The sequence below is a fragment of the Otolemur garnettii genome, unplaced genomic scaffold (assembly GCF_000181295.1).
Source record: "Otolemur garnettii isolate 467f Iridium unplaced genomic scaffold, OtoGar3 scaffold00105, whole genome shotgun sequence".
Taxonomy (NCBI): Eukaryota; Metazoa; Chordata; class Mammalia; order Primates; family Galagidae; genus Otolemur; species Otolemur garnettii.
The window spans coordinates 1,482,113-1,500,123 of NW_003852500.1; the positions used below are offsets into that span (position 1 = coordinate 1,482,113).

Sequence of the window (18,011 nt, forward strand, 5' to 3'; positions counted from 1 at the left end):
AGAGGAGAGGAGAGGAGAGGAGAGGAGAGGAGAGGAGGGAAGAGGAGAGGAGGGAAGAGGAGAAGAGAATGGCTTATTTGCTGTTATGAGTTTTCTAGAGCTGCTATAACAAAATACCACAACTAGGTGGCTTAAAGCAGCAGTCCCAACCTTTTTAGCACCAGAGACTGGTTACGTAGAAGACAATTCTTCCATGGAATGGGAGTTGGGGAGAAGGTTTCAGGATGATTCAAGCGCTGTACATCTCCACCTCAGATGAACAGACATTAGAGTCTTCTAAGGAGCGTGCGACCTCTATCCCTCACATGTGCAGTTTACAGTAGGGCTCCTGCTTCTATGAGAGTCTAAGGCCACTGCGTATCTGACAGGAGGTGGAGCTCAGACAGGGATGTGAGTGATGGGAGAAGCTGTAAATAAGGGTGAAGCTCTGCTCACTCATCCTCTGCTCACTTCCTGCTGTTTGGCCTGGTTCCTAACAGGCCACTGATCAGACTAGTACCAGGCCACACCCTGGGGGTTGGGGACAGCAGGTTTAAAGAACAGAAATGTATTGTCTTACAGTTCCGGAGCCTAGAAGTGAGATTAAAATGCCTGAGGTTGTGAAGGAAAATCATTCCACATTCGTCCCCTAACTTCTCAGGGTTTGCTGCCCATCTGTGGTGTTCCTTGGCCTGTAGATCTCTCCTTTCATCTTCACAGGCATTTCCCTTGTGTGCATGTCTGTCCCCAGATGTCCCCTTTCTATAAAAACACCAGTTCTACTGGACTGTAGTATGTACTACATACATACTATACATGAAAAAATCCTTTTCCAAATAAGGTCACATTCTGAGACACTAGGGGTTAAGACTTCCACATATGAATTGGGAGGAGGAGAGACATAATTCAACCCATAACACCTGTTAAAAAGGAAAATTTTAAGAAGGACTCTAAGTGGATAAGTAGTACAAGCAAAGCAGATGTTTATTTCATTCTCCTATAACAGTTGGAGTCCCAGGTCAGTGGGTGACTCCACCCCTTTCCATCACTCAGAGACCTGAGTTTCCTATGTCTTATTGCTCTCACATTTCCTGGGACATTATTCTCATCTATAAGATGGAATATGTGGACTCTGGATTACTAAAAATATAATCAGAGAGCACAGAAAGGGCAAGTCTAGTTCTCATGGATAAATGGTACAAGCAAAGTAGATGTTTATTTGCTATATTAGTTTTCTCACATTCCATGATGGGTTACACCTAGCTGCAAGAGATTCCAGTATAGGTGGTCAACTGTATCACTACATCGTGGATCTCTTATTACAAAAGAAGAAAAGAACAGATTTTTGTGGATAGCTAGCAGTCCACGTACAATCCCTCTGCTACCAAATACATGTATATGAAAACATGCTTCTTCTTCCTACCATAGAACACATTTATATCCCTCCTTGAATAAGACAATCTAACATCCCATCTGACTGATGCATCCAGGTCAGAGTTCAAAATCTCTAGCTGATACACAGTCTTCTTCATTAGGCAGGTCTAAATGTTTATCTCATGAGCCAATAATTTGTAAACTAAAAGTCAATTTATATGGCTCTCTCCTCATCTGATGTACATGTACAATGTTGGACCTCTTGCTAGTGCACAGCAATGATCAAATCTTGGGTGGCAGTACTTATTTTAATGACTCTCTGCTTATAGTGGAATAAGTCTTGGGTGGCGCCTGTGGCTCAAAGGAGTAGGGCACCCACCCCATATACCAGAGGTGGCAGGTTCAAACCCGACCCCGGCCAAAAACTGCAAAAAAAGGTGGAGGGGAGGGATAAGTCTTTTGGTTAGACTCTGTTTGGCTCTTTCTGGAAACTCCGTTGTCTATTGTTCACTGTAGTCTCTGGTTTTGCCATCTGGGATGCTCTTCCTTGTCCATTTTCTTCCATGGCCACATCTGAAATGTGTTTTAAGGCACATGCCCTGATTGCTCTGTAATTACCACAGCCTGATTCCTTTGGTGCACATTAGGAGCCTGGGCATTTATTGCCTTAGGGCTGAAACATAGGGTGGGCTCATGATCTCAAGACAATTTTCCAAAATAATTAGGAAGCTACTTGCTTCTAGTCAATAACCATACCCAAAGTTCTATTATAGATATGGTTTTTGCATTTCTTAGTTCACCCAGATGTCTCTACCACAATATTGGTGACTACCTGAGGTCATTCAAAACAAAAGCCTTAAGGTGGAAGCCTTACTTTGCACTCACTATTGAAGAAATAAAGGTTGGGCCAGGCACAGTGGCTCACACCTATAATCTCAGCACTTGGGAGGCCAAGGTGGGTGGATTGCCTGAGCTCACAGGTTTGAGACCAGCCTGAGCCAGAGAGAGACCTCATCTCTAAAAATAGCCAGGCATTGTGGTGGATGCCTTTAGTCCTGGCTACTTGGGAGGCTGAGGTAAGAGAATCACTTAAGCCCAAGAGTTTGAGGTTGCTGTGAGGTATGAAGCCACAACAGTCTACCAAGAGTGACAAAGTGAGACTCTGTCTCAAAAAAAAAAAAAAGAAAGAAAGAAAGAAAGAAAGTTTAGGTGATTTCTTCAACTCTTTGAAGAGTCTTATCTGTGGACTCTTCTATGTCTGTTTATAAATAGGCCAAATTCTTGCCCACCAAGTCTATATCTTTCTTGTAATACTTTGCTAAAAGCAGCAAGAAGCAACCAAATCACCAATATTCTATCTCTTTCACTTCATCTACAGATGCAGACTCAGCTACCATTTGAATTATCTTTCTAGTTCTCTAAGATTATAGTTTTACCAACTGTTTTGCCTTAGCCTAAGGAAAATATCCAGCTTCCTAAGAAGAAATACCAGTGTCATCACAACCCAGCCATTAAGCAAATGCCATCTATCTTTATGGCTGTACTCCACTTCTGAAACCAAGTACTGCATTTGCTAGGACAAAAGTCTAAGCTCCAGTAAAAAGAAGAGAGAGGTCCAAAATGTAATATTTCAGACAAGATAAAATTTACATATCTCTCTAGTTCGAGGTCAGCACACGACTCTTCTTCAAGCACTCATTTTGGGACTTAAGTTTTTTTTATCTCATTTCTTCATCAATCTCTAACACATTACTCTGTGTGAAAGCTGGGTCATAGGTAAGTCTATATTCTAGCATGCCAGTGGCGGGGAGGGAGCAGAGAGGTGGCAGGTATACTGTCTTAGAGGCTTCATCTAGAAGGTGCACACATAACTCACATTCATATTCCGTTCATAACCATGCACATGACCTCACTGCAAGGGAGGCTAGAGAATAGGAGGTGCCTGCCAGGTCACAATTCTGTCTGCTACAGAAGGAGGAGAGAATAGAATTGCTTCAGACTAGTATTCCCCAAAGCTCGCTTCTGCTATTTTCTTCCAGTGTAGACTTGGGCCAGAGATTTCATTCTCATAAGTAAAATAAAGATAATAATACCTACAGCCTGGAAATGTTAGGGACATTAAATGAGATAATGTGCTGCCTTTATACTGGTGAGCAAGAAGATTTAAGATGTTAAATGACTACCATATTTTATTTAAATGTGTATTAGGAAAAAACCACAACTAGTACCTCAAGTCTGAACTTCGAATGAGGCTGAGTTATTTTGTATTTTTTAATGATAGATTTAAAGAAAAATATATATTGCCTACAATCTCAGCTACTCTGGAGGCCGAGGTAGAAAGATTGTACAAGGCCAGAAGTTCAAGAGCAGCCTGAGCAATATAGCAAGACCTCATCTCTAAAAAATTATTTTTTTTTTAGTTCAGCCATGTGTGATAGCACATACCTGTAGACCCAGCTATTGGGGAAGGTAAAGGTGGGAAGATCACTTGAGCCCAGGAATTTGAGACTGCAGTGGGCTATGGTTCTGCCGCTGCACTCCAGCCTGGGCAACTGAGCAAGATCCCATCACTAAAAAAATTAAATTAAATTAAAAATAAATAAAATATCAAGTAAGTGATAGCAGTACCTCTGGTACACAGAGATAGCCCTAACAGATATTCTTGGTCACCTCTTCCCATATTTCTTCAGCCTATCCTGTAGTTCACCTACACATAATTCTCATACACACTAGCAATTTCCAACATGGAATATTCCTGGTCCCACACAAGAAAGACCTAAAGCACCAGGATATCAATGCCAGAAAGGCAACCATCCACCAATGAACATCAAGAGCTGGTGGGCAACCACCCTCAGCATCCTTCACTGCGATACTCTGTGTCTTCAGCTCCGTCATTCAGATTATCCCAAGTGGAACCACGCCCAAGTTGTCCACTTACAAATATATCTTCCCTCCCTATCTCCTTTCTCCACTCTGTCACTGTGCTTCTCTGGGACCAACTCCCACAAACCTTTATTTGGGGGTCTGCTTTTTGGGAAACCCAAAGTAAGACATGGACAAAAGTTCAAGATGATGAAAGAATGAATGAAATGTATAAACCCTGAAATAATGCATCTAAACACTTCCTCCAGGCCCAGCACATAGCGAGTGCTCAGCAAATGCTACTAGTTATTGTTGGTGTTGCTTCTTTCAATTCATATCACATAAAATTTACCACTAAGTGTATAGTTCAATGGCATTAAGTACATTCACTTTCTGCAGCCATTACTGCTGTCCATCTCCAGAACTCTTCATTTTGCAAAACTGAAACTCAGTACCCATTAAACACTTCCTCCCCATCCCCCCTCTCCTAACCCCTTGGAAACCATCATTCACTCTCTATTTCTATGAATACAACTAGTTTAATTAATTCATGTAAGTGGAATCATACAGTACTTGTCCTTTTGTGACTGGCTTATGTTATTTAGCGCAATGTCCTCCCGGACACATTTATCCACGCATGTGTCAGAATTTCTTTCCTTTCTAAGGCTGAATAATACTCCATTGCTCAGATATATCACATTTTGTTCAATCCTTCAACAACTAATGGATAATTGGGTTGCTTTCACCTTTTGGTTATCATGGATAAGGCTGCTAGAAATATGAGGGTACAGGCTCAGCACCCGTAGGTCAGTGGTTAGGGCACCAGCCACATGCACCAGGGCTGGTGAGTTGGAACCCAACCCTGGCCTCCTAAACAATAACAATAACAACAAAAAAATAGCTGGGCATTGTGGTGGGTGCCTATAGTTCCAGCTACTTGGGAGGCTGAGGCAAGAGAATGGCTAGAGCTCAAGAGTTTCAGGTTGCTACAAGCTGTGATGCCACGGCACTCTACCAAGAGTGACACAATGAGACTCTGTTTCAAAAAAAAAAAAAAGAGTGCACAACGCTGTTTTTACCTTGTATTATTCATCTATTTATCCAAAGTTCCAGGAATTCCAATATGCCAATGTCCAAACTGAGGCCATTTTAGGAATAATTTGCATATACAGTCAGCCCTCCACGTCCATCCACAGAGTCAACCAACCGCAGATCCAGAAGATTTGGGAAAAAACAATTTAAAATTATAGCACATGGCTTGGTACCTGTAGCTTAGGGAGTAGGGCGCTGGCCACATACGCCAAGCGCAGGCCTGCTGAACAACAATGACAACTGCAACCAAAAAAAAAAAGAAGAAATAGCTGGGCACTGTGGTGGGCACCTGTAAAGGGAGTCCCAGCTACTTGGGAGGCTGAGGCAAGAGAATTGCTTAAGCCCAAGAGATTGAGGTTGCTGTGAGCTGTGCCACCACGGCACTCTACCAAGGGCAACAAAATGAGACTCTGTCTCAAAAAAAAAAAAAAAAAAGTTACAGCACAGCAATAAAAAATATACAAATTTTAAAACAATACAGTATAAGAACTATTTACACAGCATTTACATTGCATTAGGTATTGTAGGTAGACTAGGGAAGATTTAAAGTATACAGGAGGATGCATGGAGAGTATATGCATTTACTATGCCATTTTATATAAGGGACTTGAACTTTGCAGGTTTAATATCCAAAGGGAATCCTGAATCAATCCCTTGAAGATATGTAGGGATGACTGTAATTTGGGGATATAAAGTGGTTTCTCATAAAAATTGATTCCCAAAGCCAAAGAAGGCAGCTTTTGTCAATGTCCAAGATTTTCGCCTTTCCTTAAGGGAATGATTCATCCAAAAAAAGTGGACAATTTAGCCTACTTACCAGTGAATATTTGGCAATGCCAGGAAATATTTTTGGTTATCATGACCAGGGATGGGTCATGACATCTAGCAGTTGTTGCACTGACATCCTCCAATGCACAGGAGTGCCTCGTGCTATAAGGAAGGAGCCAGGCAGTAAGAGTTAAGGAATTCCATCCTTTCAGGCTGATATTTCAACCTTGGCACTATTAACCCTTTGCTGCTGCACTCTGCACCTGGTCAGAAAGGTAGCACAGAAGTAGGCCAAATCCAGGTTTCTAAAAGAGACACGTTGGTAACAATGACATCTCAGAGACAGCAAATAGGTGCCAATACCATGAAGGGTCTGAAATCTTACCCTCCTTGCAAACTGACTTTTTAACCTGCCACACCTTAATGGATGCTGGCAGAGGACATGAGACTCCAGGGATCAGAAACTAAAGACTTTATTGTTAGCAGCACAGTAGGCAATATGTGGTTTGGGCTCACACCAGTTCCTTCCAGGTCCCGTATTGAGTTTATTCCACAGCCATGGGACACTGAGCTCCAAATTCCTAATTTTTTTAGTGGACTGCAAACAAACCTGTCCTATTTTTATGTCAGTGGGAGATGTTATCTTTATTATATAGGCAGCAAGCAAACCTGCCCTCTGCACAGCAGGCAGAAACTATCTTTCAAAGCTGTTTGCTATATACATAGATAGTTAATTCTAATCCTGAATCTGCCACTTCTTAGCTGTGTGGCCAGCATTGTGCAAGTTACTTCATCTTTCTGTGCCTCCCTTTCTCCTTTGGTAAAATGGGAATAACAGCAACTACTTCACGGAGTTATTGGGAAAATGAGTGAGTTTCTACATGCAAGGCACTTAAATTGACATGTCAATGCTAACTATAATTATTATTAATTATTGTGATGATGGTGCCAACCTTGTGGTCATGCCTGTTTTTCGGCATTCATGGGCAAGTTCTCTAACCCATGTAGTTCCCTCAGTGTACGCCTCAGAGATTTTGGGGAGCACATGCAGCCCTTTGTGCCCTCTCCCCAAAGACTGACTTACCCCTTCCCAGGTAATTCCTTTTGTTAAAACAAGGTTTCTGTTGTCCCGGCTAGAGAACAGTAGTGTCATTATAGCTCACTGCAACTTCAAATTCCTGGACTCAAGTGATCCTCCTGCCTCAGCCTCCCAAGTGACTGGGACTGCGGGAGCCTGCCACATTGCCCTGATGATTTTTTTACTTTTTGTAGCGATGAGGTGTCTACAAAGTTCAGGTTGGCTACAAACTCCTGGGTTCAAGCAATCCTCCCACCTCAGCCTTCCAAAGTGCTGGGATTATAAGTGTGAGCCACCTTGCCTGGCCCAAGGCCATTTTTATCATCATCCTTGTCATATTATTATTCAATTGCACCCTGTGGAGCAAGACTGCATAGGATGCAAGCTGGGAACATACTTATTCTTCTCTATCAGAACTCAGTAAACTCGCTCTGTCTCCTTGGTCTCTCTGCATGCCTCAGACTGCAGAAGACACCTTGGTGGCAGTGGGGGTGGGGGAGGGATCATAGTACTCCCTCCTCTGTTGTTTGATTCCTGCGGCCTTGTCACCCACAACACTCACTCCACCCCCACCTCTATACTCTAGGTGGACGGACATTCTCCTGCTCTGGGTCCCTTCTACTTAGGACCGTTGCATAAGCCCCACCACCACCCCAATTCAGACTTCACTTCAATTGTCACCTGCCAAGGAAGCCTTCCCAGATTTTCCACTCAGGACTAATCAGGTGCTAAAATTATACATTTTACTTGCATTTTTAACCCACATTCTTGATGCCCTCCCAGGTGTTGGGCTGTGCACCTTCTTCCAGCACCTGCATCTCTCTACTGGGGAGAGAGAGGGGCTTTCTCTAGCTGACATAGCCTATAAAGGCAGACAGCAGTGTCAGGAAATCAACACCCCCCCACAAGAGCAGCCTTTGAGGAATGAAGGTGTAGAACTGGTGGATAAATATCCCCTCTCTCCCCTCTCAGGTGAGACTCCAAAGAATGTGCTCTCTGCTGCCGCCAAGAGGTCCCAGTGGGACTGCATCCTATTTGTCCAAGAGGCAACTGGCTTCACACACCCTTCACTGGCCACTTTCTCTTCCTTGTTTCACTGCCCCACCCTTTTTGTGTCTCCTTGGGTAACCTCCCAAATAAACAGCTTTCCCTCAAATTATTGTATCAGGGTCTACTTGTAAGGGTGCCCAAATTAAGAGAGCCACTTCCTGTATTGTAATTAATTCCATAATTTGAGTTATTGGTTGTTTAGGAAAAACTCAAACCATGATTTCCCTCTACTCTCACACCACACCCATGCAGAAGACTTCTGTGACCCCAAAACATGTGGAGATTTCTCCCCACCAGCAAGCAAGAAATCAGCAGACACAAGCTGGGTGTCCTTCAAGTCAGTTCCCACGCTGTCTACCAAGAGATAACATCAGATACTACAGGGTGAGGGCTTAGCCCCCAAAACTGTCCCCTGCTTTGGACCCCAGTGGCAAGTCTATACCTCCAGAACTTCTGACCAACTGGCTTCAAGTTGGGGTTCCCACAACCCCCTCTTTAAGTTCAATTAATTTGCTAGAGCAGCTCACAGAACTGGGGAAACACTTATGTTTGCTAGTTGATTATAAAAGATACAAATTAACAGCCAAATGAAGATACACAGAGGATGAAATCTGGGAGGCTGTAAGGATCCCATCTACAAGAGCGACTGCCCCCTGTGGAGTTGTATCCTTTATCACCTTTCTACCAGCCTCCATGAGCTCAGCTCTCCCGAAGCTCCAAACCATGTCCTCTTGGGTTTTTACAGAGGCTTCATTACATAGGCATGATTGACAACCATGTAGAAATGTGATTGGACAAAAAAAGAATGATCTCAACCCAGCAAGTCCTGTCTGTTCAGATTCTTCCTGGCCTTCCTGGGCAGCATTCCTTCCTCCAGGGTATAGAACAGGACTCTCTCAGGAATGAGGGTCTTAGGTCAGATTATAGTCCTGCCTTGGACAAGTGAAGGTCAGAGAGACATTCTGTCTCCTGAGGCTGTTTCTAAGGCTAAAAGCACCACAAAATTATGATAGAAGACTGTAACAAGGGCCATGGGAGTTATGAGCCAGGAACTGTGGATGAAAACTGATATATATATACACACACACGTACTATATATATACTAGACTATATATACACACCATAATATCACATGGGTTGTCTTGCCCCACTGGGCTGAGTCATGTCCAACACAGGGTCCCTAGAACTCACAGTGTCTGGCATATAGTAGATGTTTGATAAATGACCCTGAGCCCCACAACTGAGGTGACTGGAATGGTGCCAGAGACTCCTGTCTCCCCTACCCCCTACTAAAGCCCCAGTGGGAAAGCTGAAGGGCATGAAGGAAGTTCATTCCTTCCAAGCTATAAATGGCAGCCTCTGTCTGCCCCATGTCCCATGCCACACAGCCCAGAGTGCCCGGCCAGGGCCCCCCAGGGGCCAGGAACCCAAAATGACCCTCCAAGCCCTGACCAGGACTCCTAAGGTGACCTGGGGGCAAAGGCACAGGGAAGTTATAAGTCCATTTCTAAGGCTGTAAAATGGGGAGGGGCAAAAGACCCTGATGGAGGCATGCAGCCGGCCTAATGCTGTCCCTAACCACCTTTTCCCCTCCTTGGCATAAGATTCCACCTCAGGAGATCCCTGAGCAAAAGACTGTGCCAGGGACAAGGGTCTGCCTTACAAGGCCACGGGGCAAGTGAACATCTCCTGCGGGAGGGATCCCTTTCCAGAAGTGGCGGTGTCAGGTCTGGAATTAGCCACAGCACCTGTGGTGAGGCTGGTTTTAGGGTCTCTGGGGACAGGAGGGGTAGACAAGCTGACCTCTGTTGACGTCAGCCCGAGGCAGTGAAACTGATGAAGGCATAGTGGAGAGGGGGGCCTTAGGACTCTCACCAGCTCTGTTCTAGAGTCAGTTGGGTCACTCACAAGCTGGGTGGCTGTGGAGAGCCACTCTGGGCCTCAGTTTCCCCATCTATAACATGGACAAGGGATAATAACTGTAGCTCATTTCTAGGGTTTGTTGCAAAGACAAAGGAAACTGAGTTTGAGCCACTTTGCCTGGCTGGATGGCCTTGGGCAAACCACATGACCTTGAAAACGAACCTCAGCTTCCTCCTGGGTAAAATAGGAATAAACTCAGTCCCCAACCTCTTAGGGCACAGGGAGACCAAAGTGACATGTTGCAAGTTATGAGCTTAGTTGATGAGGTTTTCATCACCTATTGCGTGTCTCTCAATCAGCATTGACATTCTCCAGGATGCAACCGTACTATGTTCTGCTTATATCACTAGAGGAAATGGAGTCTGCACAGCCAGGACATGAGGAAGGATGAGATAAGAGAGAAGGATGGAGAATGGAGTTGGGAGGAGTCTGCGAAGAGGCCCCTCAACTGCTGAACATGGGGAAAAGCCAATGTCCTTACTGAATGAAAGAGATTCTAGAATGTTCTATTGCTACCAATTTGCCCACTCTCCCCAGCACAGGGGTGAAGTCCTCACCATGACAAAGAGCAGGAAGCTGGCTTAAGGGATGGTGAAGCAGCTGGGGCCAAGGCTAGCAGCTCATTATCCTGGCCTGACCCCTATGCTCCCCAGAGTTTCACTCTTCATCCTGTTCCCCTGAGGCCTTGGGCAGAAAATAACAAGGCCTCCCTACCTACACTCCATCACACCTAGAAGTCTTACTGCTTGATCCAGGTTAGTGTTTGAGAATCGGGAAGGCTTCCTGGAGGAGGTGACATCTGATCTGGGACTTGAAGCATGAATATAAGTTTCATAGGCAGAGAAGCACACGTGTGTGTATATTTGTGTGTATGTATGTATGTGAATGTATGTATGTATGTATGTATGTGAATACATAGGGGAAAATGCTCATTTTATTAATATGCATTTCCTCATTTTCTGGTGGCCATAGACAAGACTGTAGCATAGGCCTGCTCAGAAGCAGTTCATAGGCCAAAAATGACGCTTGAATAATAACAATAGTAGTAATAGCTCCTGCATTCTGAGTGTGCACTGCCAGGGCACAGCACGTGAGAGGAATCCCACTTCAGTCAAATGAGTGAATGAATGAATGAATGAAACTTTCTGAAGTTAGCAAATCCTGCTCCACATTGCTGGTGGAAGAGAGGGATGGCATCACAAGCCAAGGGGACTCCACAAGCAAAGGCCTGAAGGTGGGAAAAGAGGGGTCCTGTGTGGGGAGAGGTGGAAAGAGGAGTCTGTGTGGTCTACATGGGGAGTTGAAGAGCTAAGGCCATCTCTTGTTCTCGTGAGTACTGAGGAGCCATAGCCAGGTTCTGAGCAGGGAGGGAAGGAGAGCATGGGATCTGAGGAGGGCAGCAGGGGTCTCTATGAGTTCAGAGACATAACCCAGAGTAATTGATTGAATGTAAGCTGGATGTGATAGAATTGGGGTGGGGGGCATGGGGGCAGGAGAGACAGAGGCCAAGAGAGATAGAAAAAGAGTTGGGCTGGGTGCAGTGGCTCATGCCTGTAATCCCAGCACTCTGGGAGGCTGAAGCGGGTTGGCTGCCTGAGCTCACAGGTTCGAGACCAGCCTAAGCTAGAGTGAGACCTCATCTCTAAAAATTCCCTGGCATTGTGGCAGGTGCCTATAGTCCCAGCTACTTGGTAGGCTGAGGCAAGACAATTGCTTGAGCCCAGGAATTTGAGGTTGCTATGAGCTATGACACCACAGCACTCTACCAAGGGTGACCAAGTGAGACTCTGTCTCAAAAAAAAAAAAAAAAGAAGGAAAAGAGGTGGAGAGAGACACAGAGACAGTCATGGAAAGAGAGACAGAGTGAGAAGATGCTGAGAATGAGACTCAGCAGAAATAGGTGGCGGTAATCCTGGAAGGCTCCCTGGCGCGGTGGCAGAACTTGGGACAGAAGACTGACCCATAGAGGGGAGGAGGAAGGAGGATAGGAGTCTTCCCACTTCACAGGGCCCAGACTCTGCATCCACCCACAGCTTCTCTTCAGTCTTTCCAATGACAGATGGGGAAACTGAGGCCACCTAGAGTGCCCCCCCCAAGCTCTGCTGCTGCAGTTCCCTCTGCACCTGTGCTATGACCTCATGCCCACACAGGACCTGTGTCACCAGGTTAAAAATGGAAATGGTACAGGCTTTTTTTTTTCCCTCCCTTTAAGAAAACCCTAGGCCCAAATAAGGCGAGGGCTGTGGGGAGCCGGTGAGCTGGCCAAATCCTCCTGAGCAAGCGAGTGGCGGCTGGCCCGGCGGCCTGGGCTTGGGCCTCCTCCAAGACTCACCCAGCAACAGGGCGGGTGCACCCTGGAAGGCTATAAGGGCCTGTCCTCCACACTCCGAGATTCACTCAGCCTCGCAGAAGCCACAGCCCCCAGCGCAGCCACCCCCTGAGCCCTTGACCCCCACCCCAGCGCCCAGACATGGAGGCCATCAAGAAAAAGATGCAGATGCTGAAGCTGGACAAGGAGAATGCCATCGACCGGGCAGAGCAGGCAGAGGCAGATAAGAAAGCCGCCGAGGACAAATGCAAGCAGGTGAGCTGCCCTTCTCTGCTGGGCTGTGCCACGCTGCCCAGCACCCTCTCTGTGCTTGCTCCCCAGCCAGGGAAGGCCAGGCTCTGGGGCTGAGGAGGCGTGGGCACAGAAACCTGCTGAGGTGAGGGCAGAGAAAGAGTGAGGCGCCATTGTCTTCCCAGGAATGGGGTGCCTGGGGTGGAAATGGGGGAAGGAGCACTGGGCCCCATCCTCAGCAGGGTCAGTGGGAACAAGGTGAATTGGAGAGGAAGAGAGAGGAGAGAGACAGGAGAGGGTGAAAGTAAAAGTGAGAAAATTTGTACAACAGGGAGGGGAGTTTCGTGTGTAGGGGGTATACTAGATTTTCTTAACACTGGAATGTAAGCATATATGTATTTGAGCAATTTCATGTGTCTGTGTATAAGTGTATTTGTGTGTGTTTGAGCATTTCTGTGTGTCTTTGTAAGTGTAGCTGTGTGTTTTTGAGCATTTCTATGTGTTTACCTGTGTTGTACGTGTCTGTTGTGTGTGTGCATGTGTTTTGACTGGAGAGAAGATGGGGGTTAAGGTAACTGTGAGATGGAGAGGGTAGGAGGAGAGGTGTGAGTGTGGAGGGAGCTGCGTGTGAAAGAGTGTGGATGTGTGTGACTGTGTGTGTAGACAGGTGGTGTGAGTGTGAGTCTGTGGTGGGGACAGTCTGGCTGTGTGCGCTCATATGATTGTTGGCGTGACAGTGACTGAATACACGTGTCAGGCTATATGCTTGTGCTGGCGTGTGTGTGTCAGGGTGACGGCAGGTTCTGCTGGCATGTATGTGTGTGGGGTTGTGCATGTTTGGATGAGTGTGTGTTTCTGATGGGGCTTGTGTATGTATGTATGTGTGGTGATGTGTTTCTGTTAGCATGTATGCGTGTTTGGATGAATATGTATTTTTGTTGGTGTGTGTCAGTGAGTATGTCTCTGTTTGACAGTGCATATGTGTGTGTGTGTCTGTGCTGTGTTTCTGTTTGGGTATGTGTGTGTGTGTGTCTGTCTGTGCCTGTGCTTCTGTTGGGGTGTGTGCACATGTGTGTGACTGTTGGTGTGTGTTGGTGTATGTGTGGATGTGCCCGTGTTTGAATGAGTGTGTGTTTCTGCTGGCATATGTGCACGTAGAGGAGGGTGGCAAAGCTATCTGTGAGTATGAGTGACACTTTGCCTGTGTATCTTGGAACACCCAACCGTGACTGAAGCCTGTAGGTCCATACTGAGGCTGCCTATGGAGGGTGGCCCCACGCATGGGTGTGTGGTGGGGGCCCAGGGCTGTGACCTGCTATGGGGGTAAATAGATAGGGCCTGGGGGCCAGTGTGGAAGGTGAGATAAGAGTGAACCTGAGAATCTCAAAATGTTCTTGTAAATCTGGGTACGGCCCTGTCATCACTGTTATACGCCTGAGGTCAGGGGAAGGTGGTCTACTCATGGCAGGCAGAGGACAGGGAGGTCAGTTTCCATCCCCCAGTGATCTGGGAGACCACCCAGACCAAGGGCTTTGGGGACAAGAGTCCCATCCTGGGACTAGGGGTGTATCAGGGAGCTAATGAAGGGGCAGTAAGCAGAGGCCTGGGACAGAACAGAAGTTAGTCGTCTAGGTCTGGGTGACCAGAGCAGTGAGTGGGAGGAAGGAAAGGAGTCCCCACAAGGCTTACCACACCCCAGAGTCAACTGCCAAACCCTCAGAAGCATACAGGTCTCAGATAAACCCAGGGAGACACCCAGGAGGGAGACATCCAGGTTGGTGACAGCGAGCACCTAGCCCAGCCCAGTCTAGGCGCCAGGCCAGCCTGGCAGGTAAAGGCGGTGGCTCTGAGCTCACACTGGCCATGTCTGAATTGCAGCTAGGTTACTGGGTGCCCAGAGCAAACACCCTCCTCACCTCTCTGTGCCTTGATGGCCACATGTGTGAGATGAGAATGTAACAGTAGTGCCTCCCTCACTGCCACCATGGCAGGATTAGAGGTGACTGTGCAGGCGGAGCCCTTGGCCCAGCCTCTGGCACAGAGTAAGCACTCAATAAATGTGGGTTTATTTCCTGCCCCACCCTACTTCCCTTTTGGGCCTCCCCATCCCCCAATGTCCTGCCACACACACACTCCTCCTTCCCTGGCAAACACAGAGGTCCATCCTGTGCTGGGCCCTGGACTCCCAGCTTCTAGCCATCATTTAGACCTCACATGAAGGGCTTAACCAGAGATACAGAGAGAAGCAAATTTATGGCTCTAATTCTCACTAAGGTATAAGTGACTGATACAGCTTATTCCCCACAGGCAGCCACAAGTTCAAAAGGGAAGGATCTGCAAATACTTTAGCCAGGCATGTGGCAAAAGAGGTGAGGACAGATTCTCCAGTCTCCACTTGGACTTTTCATTATCCTTTAAAATTTTTTTTTTTTTTTTTTTTTTTGCCCACAAAGCTACCCTACTGGGGTGAACTTAGCTTCTAGCTTTGTGACTCAGAGAAGGGTATTTTCCTGCATATACCTGAGCCCTCAGTGTTCTCATCTGTGAAAGGAGGGCAGACGATGCTTTCTGATGGCTGGGTGTGGAACCCAAAATCCCAGAGGTCCAAAGCAGCAACCAGAGCCCACAGGGCAGGTGGCCAGTCCTACCTGGGAACAGAGGTAGGAAGTAGCGAGGAGCTCAAATTACTTAGAGTGCCTTACACTGCAAGAGGCCAGAGAAAGCACCTTTTGGAGCCAGGCTGACCCTCAACGATGCTCAGCAAAGTCTAGATTCCTGGTTCTGCCTTTCTAGTGTGGGAACAGGACAAAGCAGGCCAGCCCCAGCCACTTCCTGCCTGCCCCCTCCCAGATCAGTGACATCCTCCACAACTGGCCTTTGACCCCACTTCCTGCTGCAGTCCTGCCCTAAGGCCCCATTTGCAGGGACTAAGGTGTGCAGCCCATGATCCTCCTGGCTATCTCACAGGCAGGGAAACTGAAATCCATAGAAGGACAATGACTTGCAGGGCAAGGCTGCATGGAATTCGGACAGAAGAAAATGAAGCCAATGCATGTCAGCCTTATTTATTTTTCATAGCCACCACCTACCGTGGAAGAGTTGAAGGTTGTGTCATTGAACCATTCCACAAACTTCTCACAGTGTTCCAATACTGAGCCCACAGTGACCTCAGCCCTGACCTCAGGACTGACCCCCTAGGAGTCCCAGGCTAGGGAAGACAGAGTCAAACACAGATACCCCCAGCTCAGAGGTCAGGGCTAGGCCAGAGGGAGGGACAGAAGCTGGGAGCGCCCAAGGTATGGTGAAGACTCTGCTCAGGGAAGCAGGGAAGGCCACTGAGGGGGTATGAAGACCAGTCAGAGTCCTCCCAGCAGAAAGTGGGCAAGCAAACCAGCTTAATATTTATAATGTGCCTGGTATATTCTAAATGCCTGATACCCGTCTTGTCCAACATCACCAAAAAACATTGTTAAAACCCCAAGCCATTTTTAAACCCTGATGAGTCCTGAGCTGTCAGATTTTTCTCACTCTTCTTACATGTTAAGAGAGTCCTGTGCTGAGCACAGTTGGTGCCTAGTAAATGCTGTGATCCACAGATATGGAAGGAAGCTGGGTCAGGACTGACCTGTGAAATATCTTTAAGGAAACTGGCTCATTTTTCTTAGTCAAAGCAGAAGTTCAAAGCAGCTGCTAGGGTGCTCAGAGACTACCACACAAGGCTTCCATTCTGCAGATGGGAAAACTGAGGCCAGAATAGGAAATGGGTCACAGGGCTGGGATTTGGTGCCAGGCTTCTAGGCTTCCCCTCTACTCCAAACTGCCTGGAGGTCAAAGGCAGACCCTGTAAACCCTGACTTTGGCTGAAGCTGCTATCAGTCCTTGGGGGGGTCCTGTCACCTGCCCCTGGATGACCATGGCCATCCTTGGTTTGCCCCTGGGGACTTCAGATAGACCAGCCCTCCCTGCTGTCCACAACACCTCAGCTAGAGACCCTTGCAAGGCATCTCAGTGACTTAAGCCAAACTCCTAGCCTCTGCTGCCACCTTCCCCACCATGTTTCTCTCCATCTCTCAGCTCAGCAGTAGGACACTCAGCAAGTTCTGGGATGGGAAGCCCCAAGATGATACTGCCCTGAGGCAGGAGGCCTTTTAATAATTTATGATAGCATGTGCATGCAAACATACACAGCACTTGGTATATTTTGCACATGGTCTCAGGGGTGAGCAAATAACCCAGATCAGATTCAGAGCTTGGTCTAGTTGCAGAACAGCTTTTAGAATAACATACCCTCCTGGGGAAGGAAGAGAAGAGAAGCAAGTAATAGAGGAAAGAAAGCCTAACTGCTGGGAGGGACAGGACCAACACTGTCTTTGTCAATTCAGGCATTTATAACAAAACACCATAAACTGGCTGGCCTAAATAACAGACAATTATTGCTTACAATTCTGGCAACAGGGTGTCCAAGATCAAGGTGCCTGGTGAGGGCTCTCTAGATGGCTTTAGACAGCTGCCTTCTTACTGTGTCCTTACACTGAGCAGGATGAATGAGCTCTGGTGTCTTCCTCTTCTTATTGGGCTCTGATACCATCACTGGAATGTCTACCTTCACCACCTCACCTAAACCTAACCACCTCCAATTACCATCACATTGGAGATGAGGGGTTCAAGATATGAATGGGGGGGGGTGTGAGGCAAAAGCATTGAGTTCATAACAGGCTTATGTTCAGAAGTGAGTTCAAATCCTACACCATGTGACCTGGAGAAAGTCATGCCACCTCTTTGGGCCTTCTGCGGGGAAGAGGCAGGACAATGAAGGAATGGGTCCAGTGAGGGCTGGCTGGGCACTCTGAAATAATGGACAAGATCCGGGGGACAAACAGCCTGAGACACAAGTCAGATCAAGACATGAGCTGAACAACACCACCCCAGCAGGAAGAATGAGGTGAAGGAAGGAAGATACAGCCTGGAAGTGGCAGGGACGGTTTCCCCAGCTGACTCTTGACCAGTGTGATGGGGGTGGGGGGGTGATGTGGGGTAGTGGAGGTGTGATGAGGAATGTGGTTTATATCCCACAGACCTAAGTATCTCAAACTGGGGATGGCAGGAGGGTCTAGGCAGACCCTAAGGATAAACAGAAACTACTAAAAAACTGGGGAAGGTAGGGGACATTTTTATTAAGATGAACACACCAAACAGATAATTTAACCTGAGCCTTCAAAAAAAGTGATCCTTGAGGGATGGGTTTCTTCTAGCCAAGGCCCCCATGCCCCTAGTGTAAGCATTTTGGTGAGACTGAGGACCACTGCCTTGGGAAACAGCGGGGGG

General features: G+C 47.0%; 1 protein-coding gene across 1 annotated transcript in view; it reads left to right on the plus strand.

The window, feature by feature from the left end:
- The first annotated feature begins 12,596 nt into the window (after nt 1–12,596).
- Nucleotides 12,597–18,011, plus strand: part of TPM4 (tropomyosin 4) — a 22,894-nt gene continuing 17,479 nt past the window's right edge. Inside the window, exon 1 of the mRNA XM_012809438.2 lies at nt 12,597–12,710. Coding sequence (XP_012664892.1) covers nt 12,597–12,710 — 114 coding nt within the window. The remainder of the gene's footprint in view (nt 12,711–18,011) is intronic.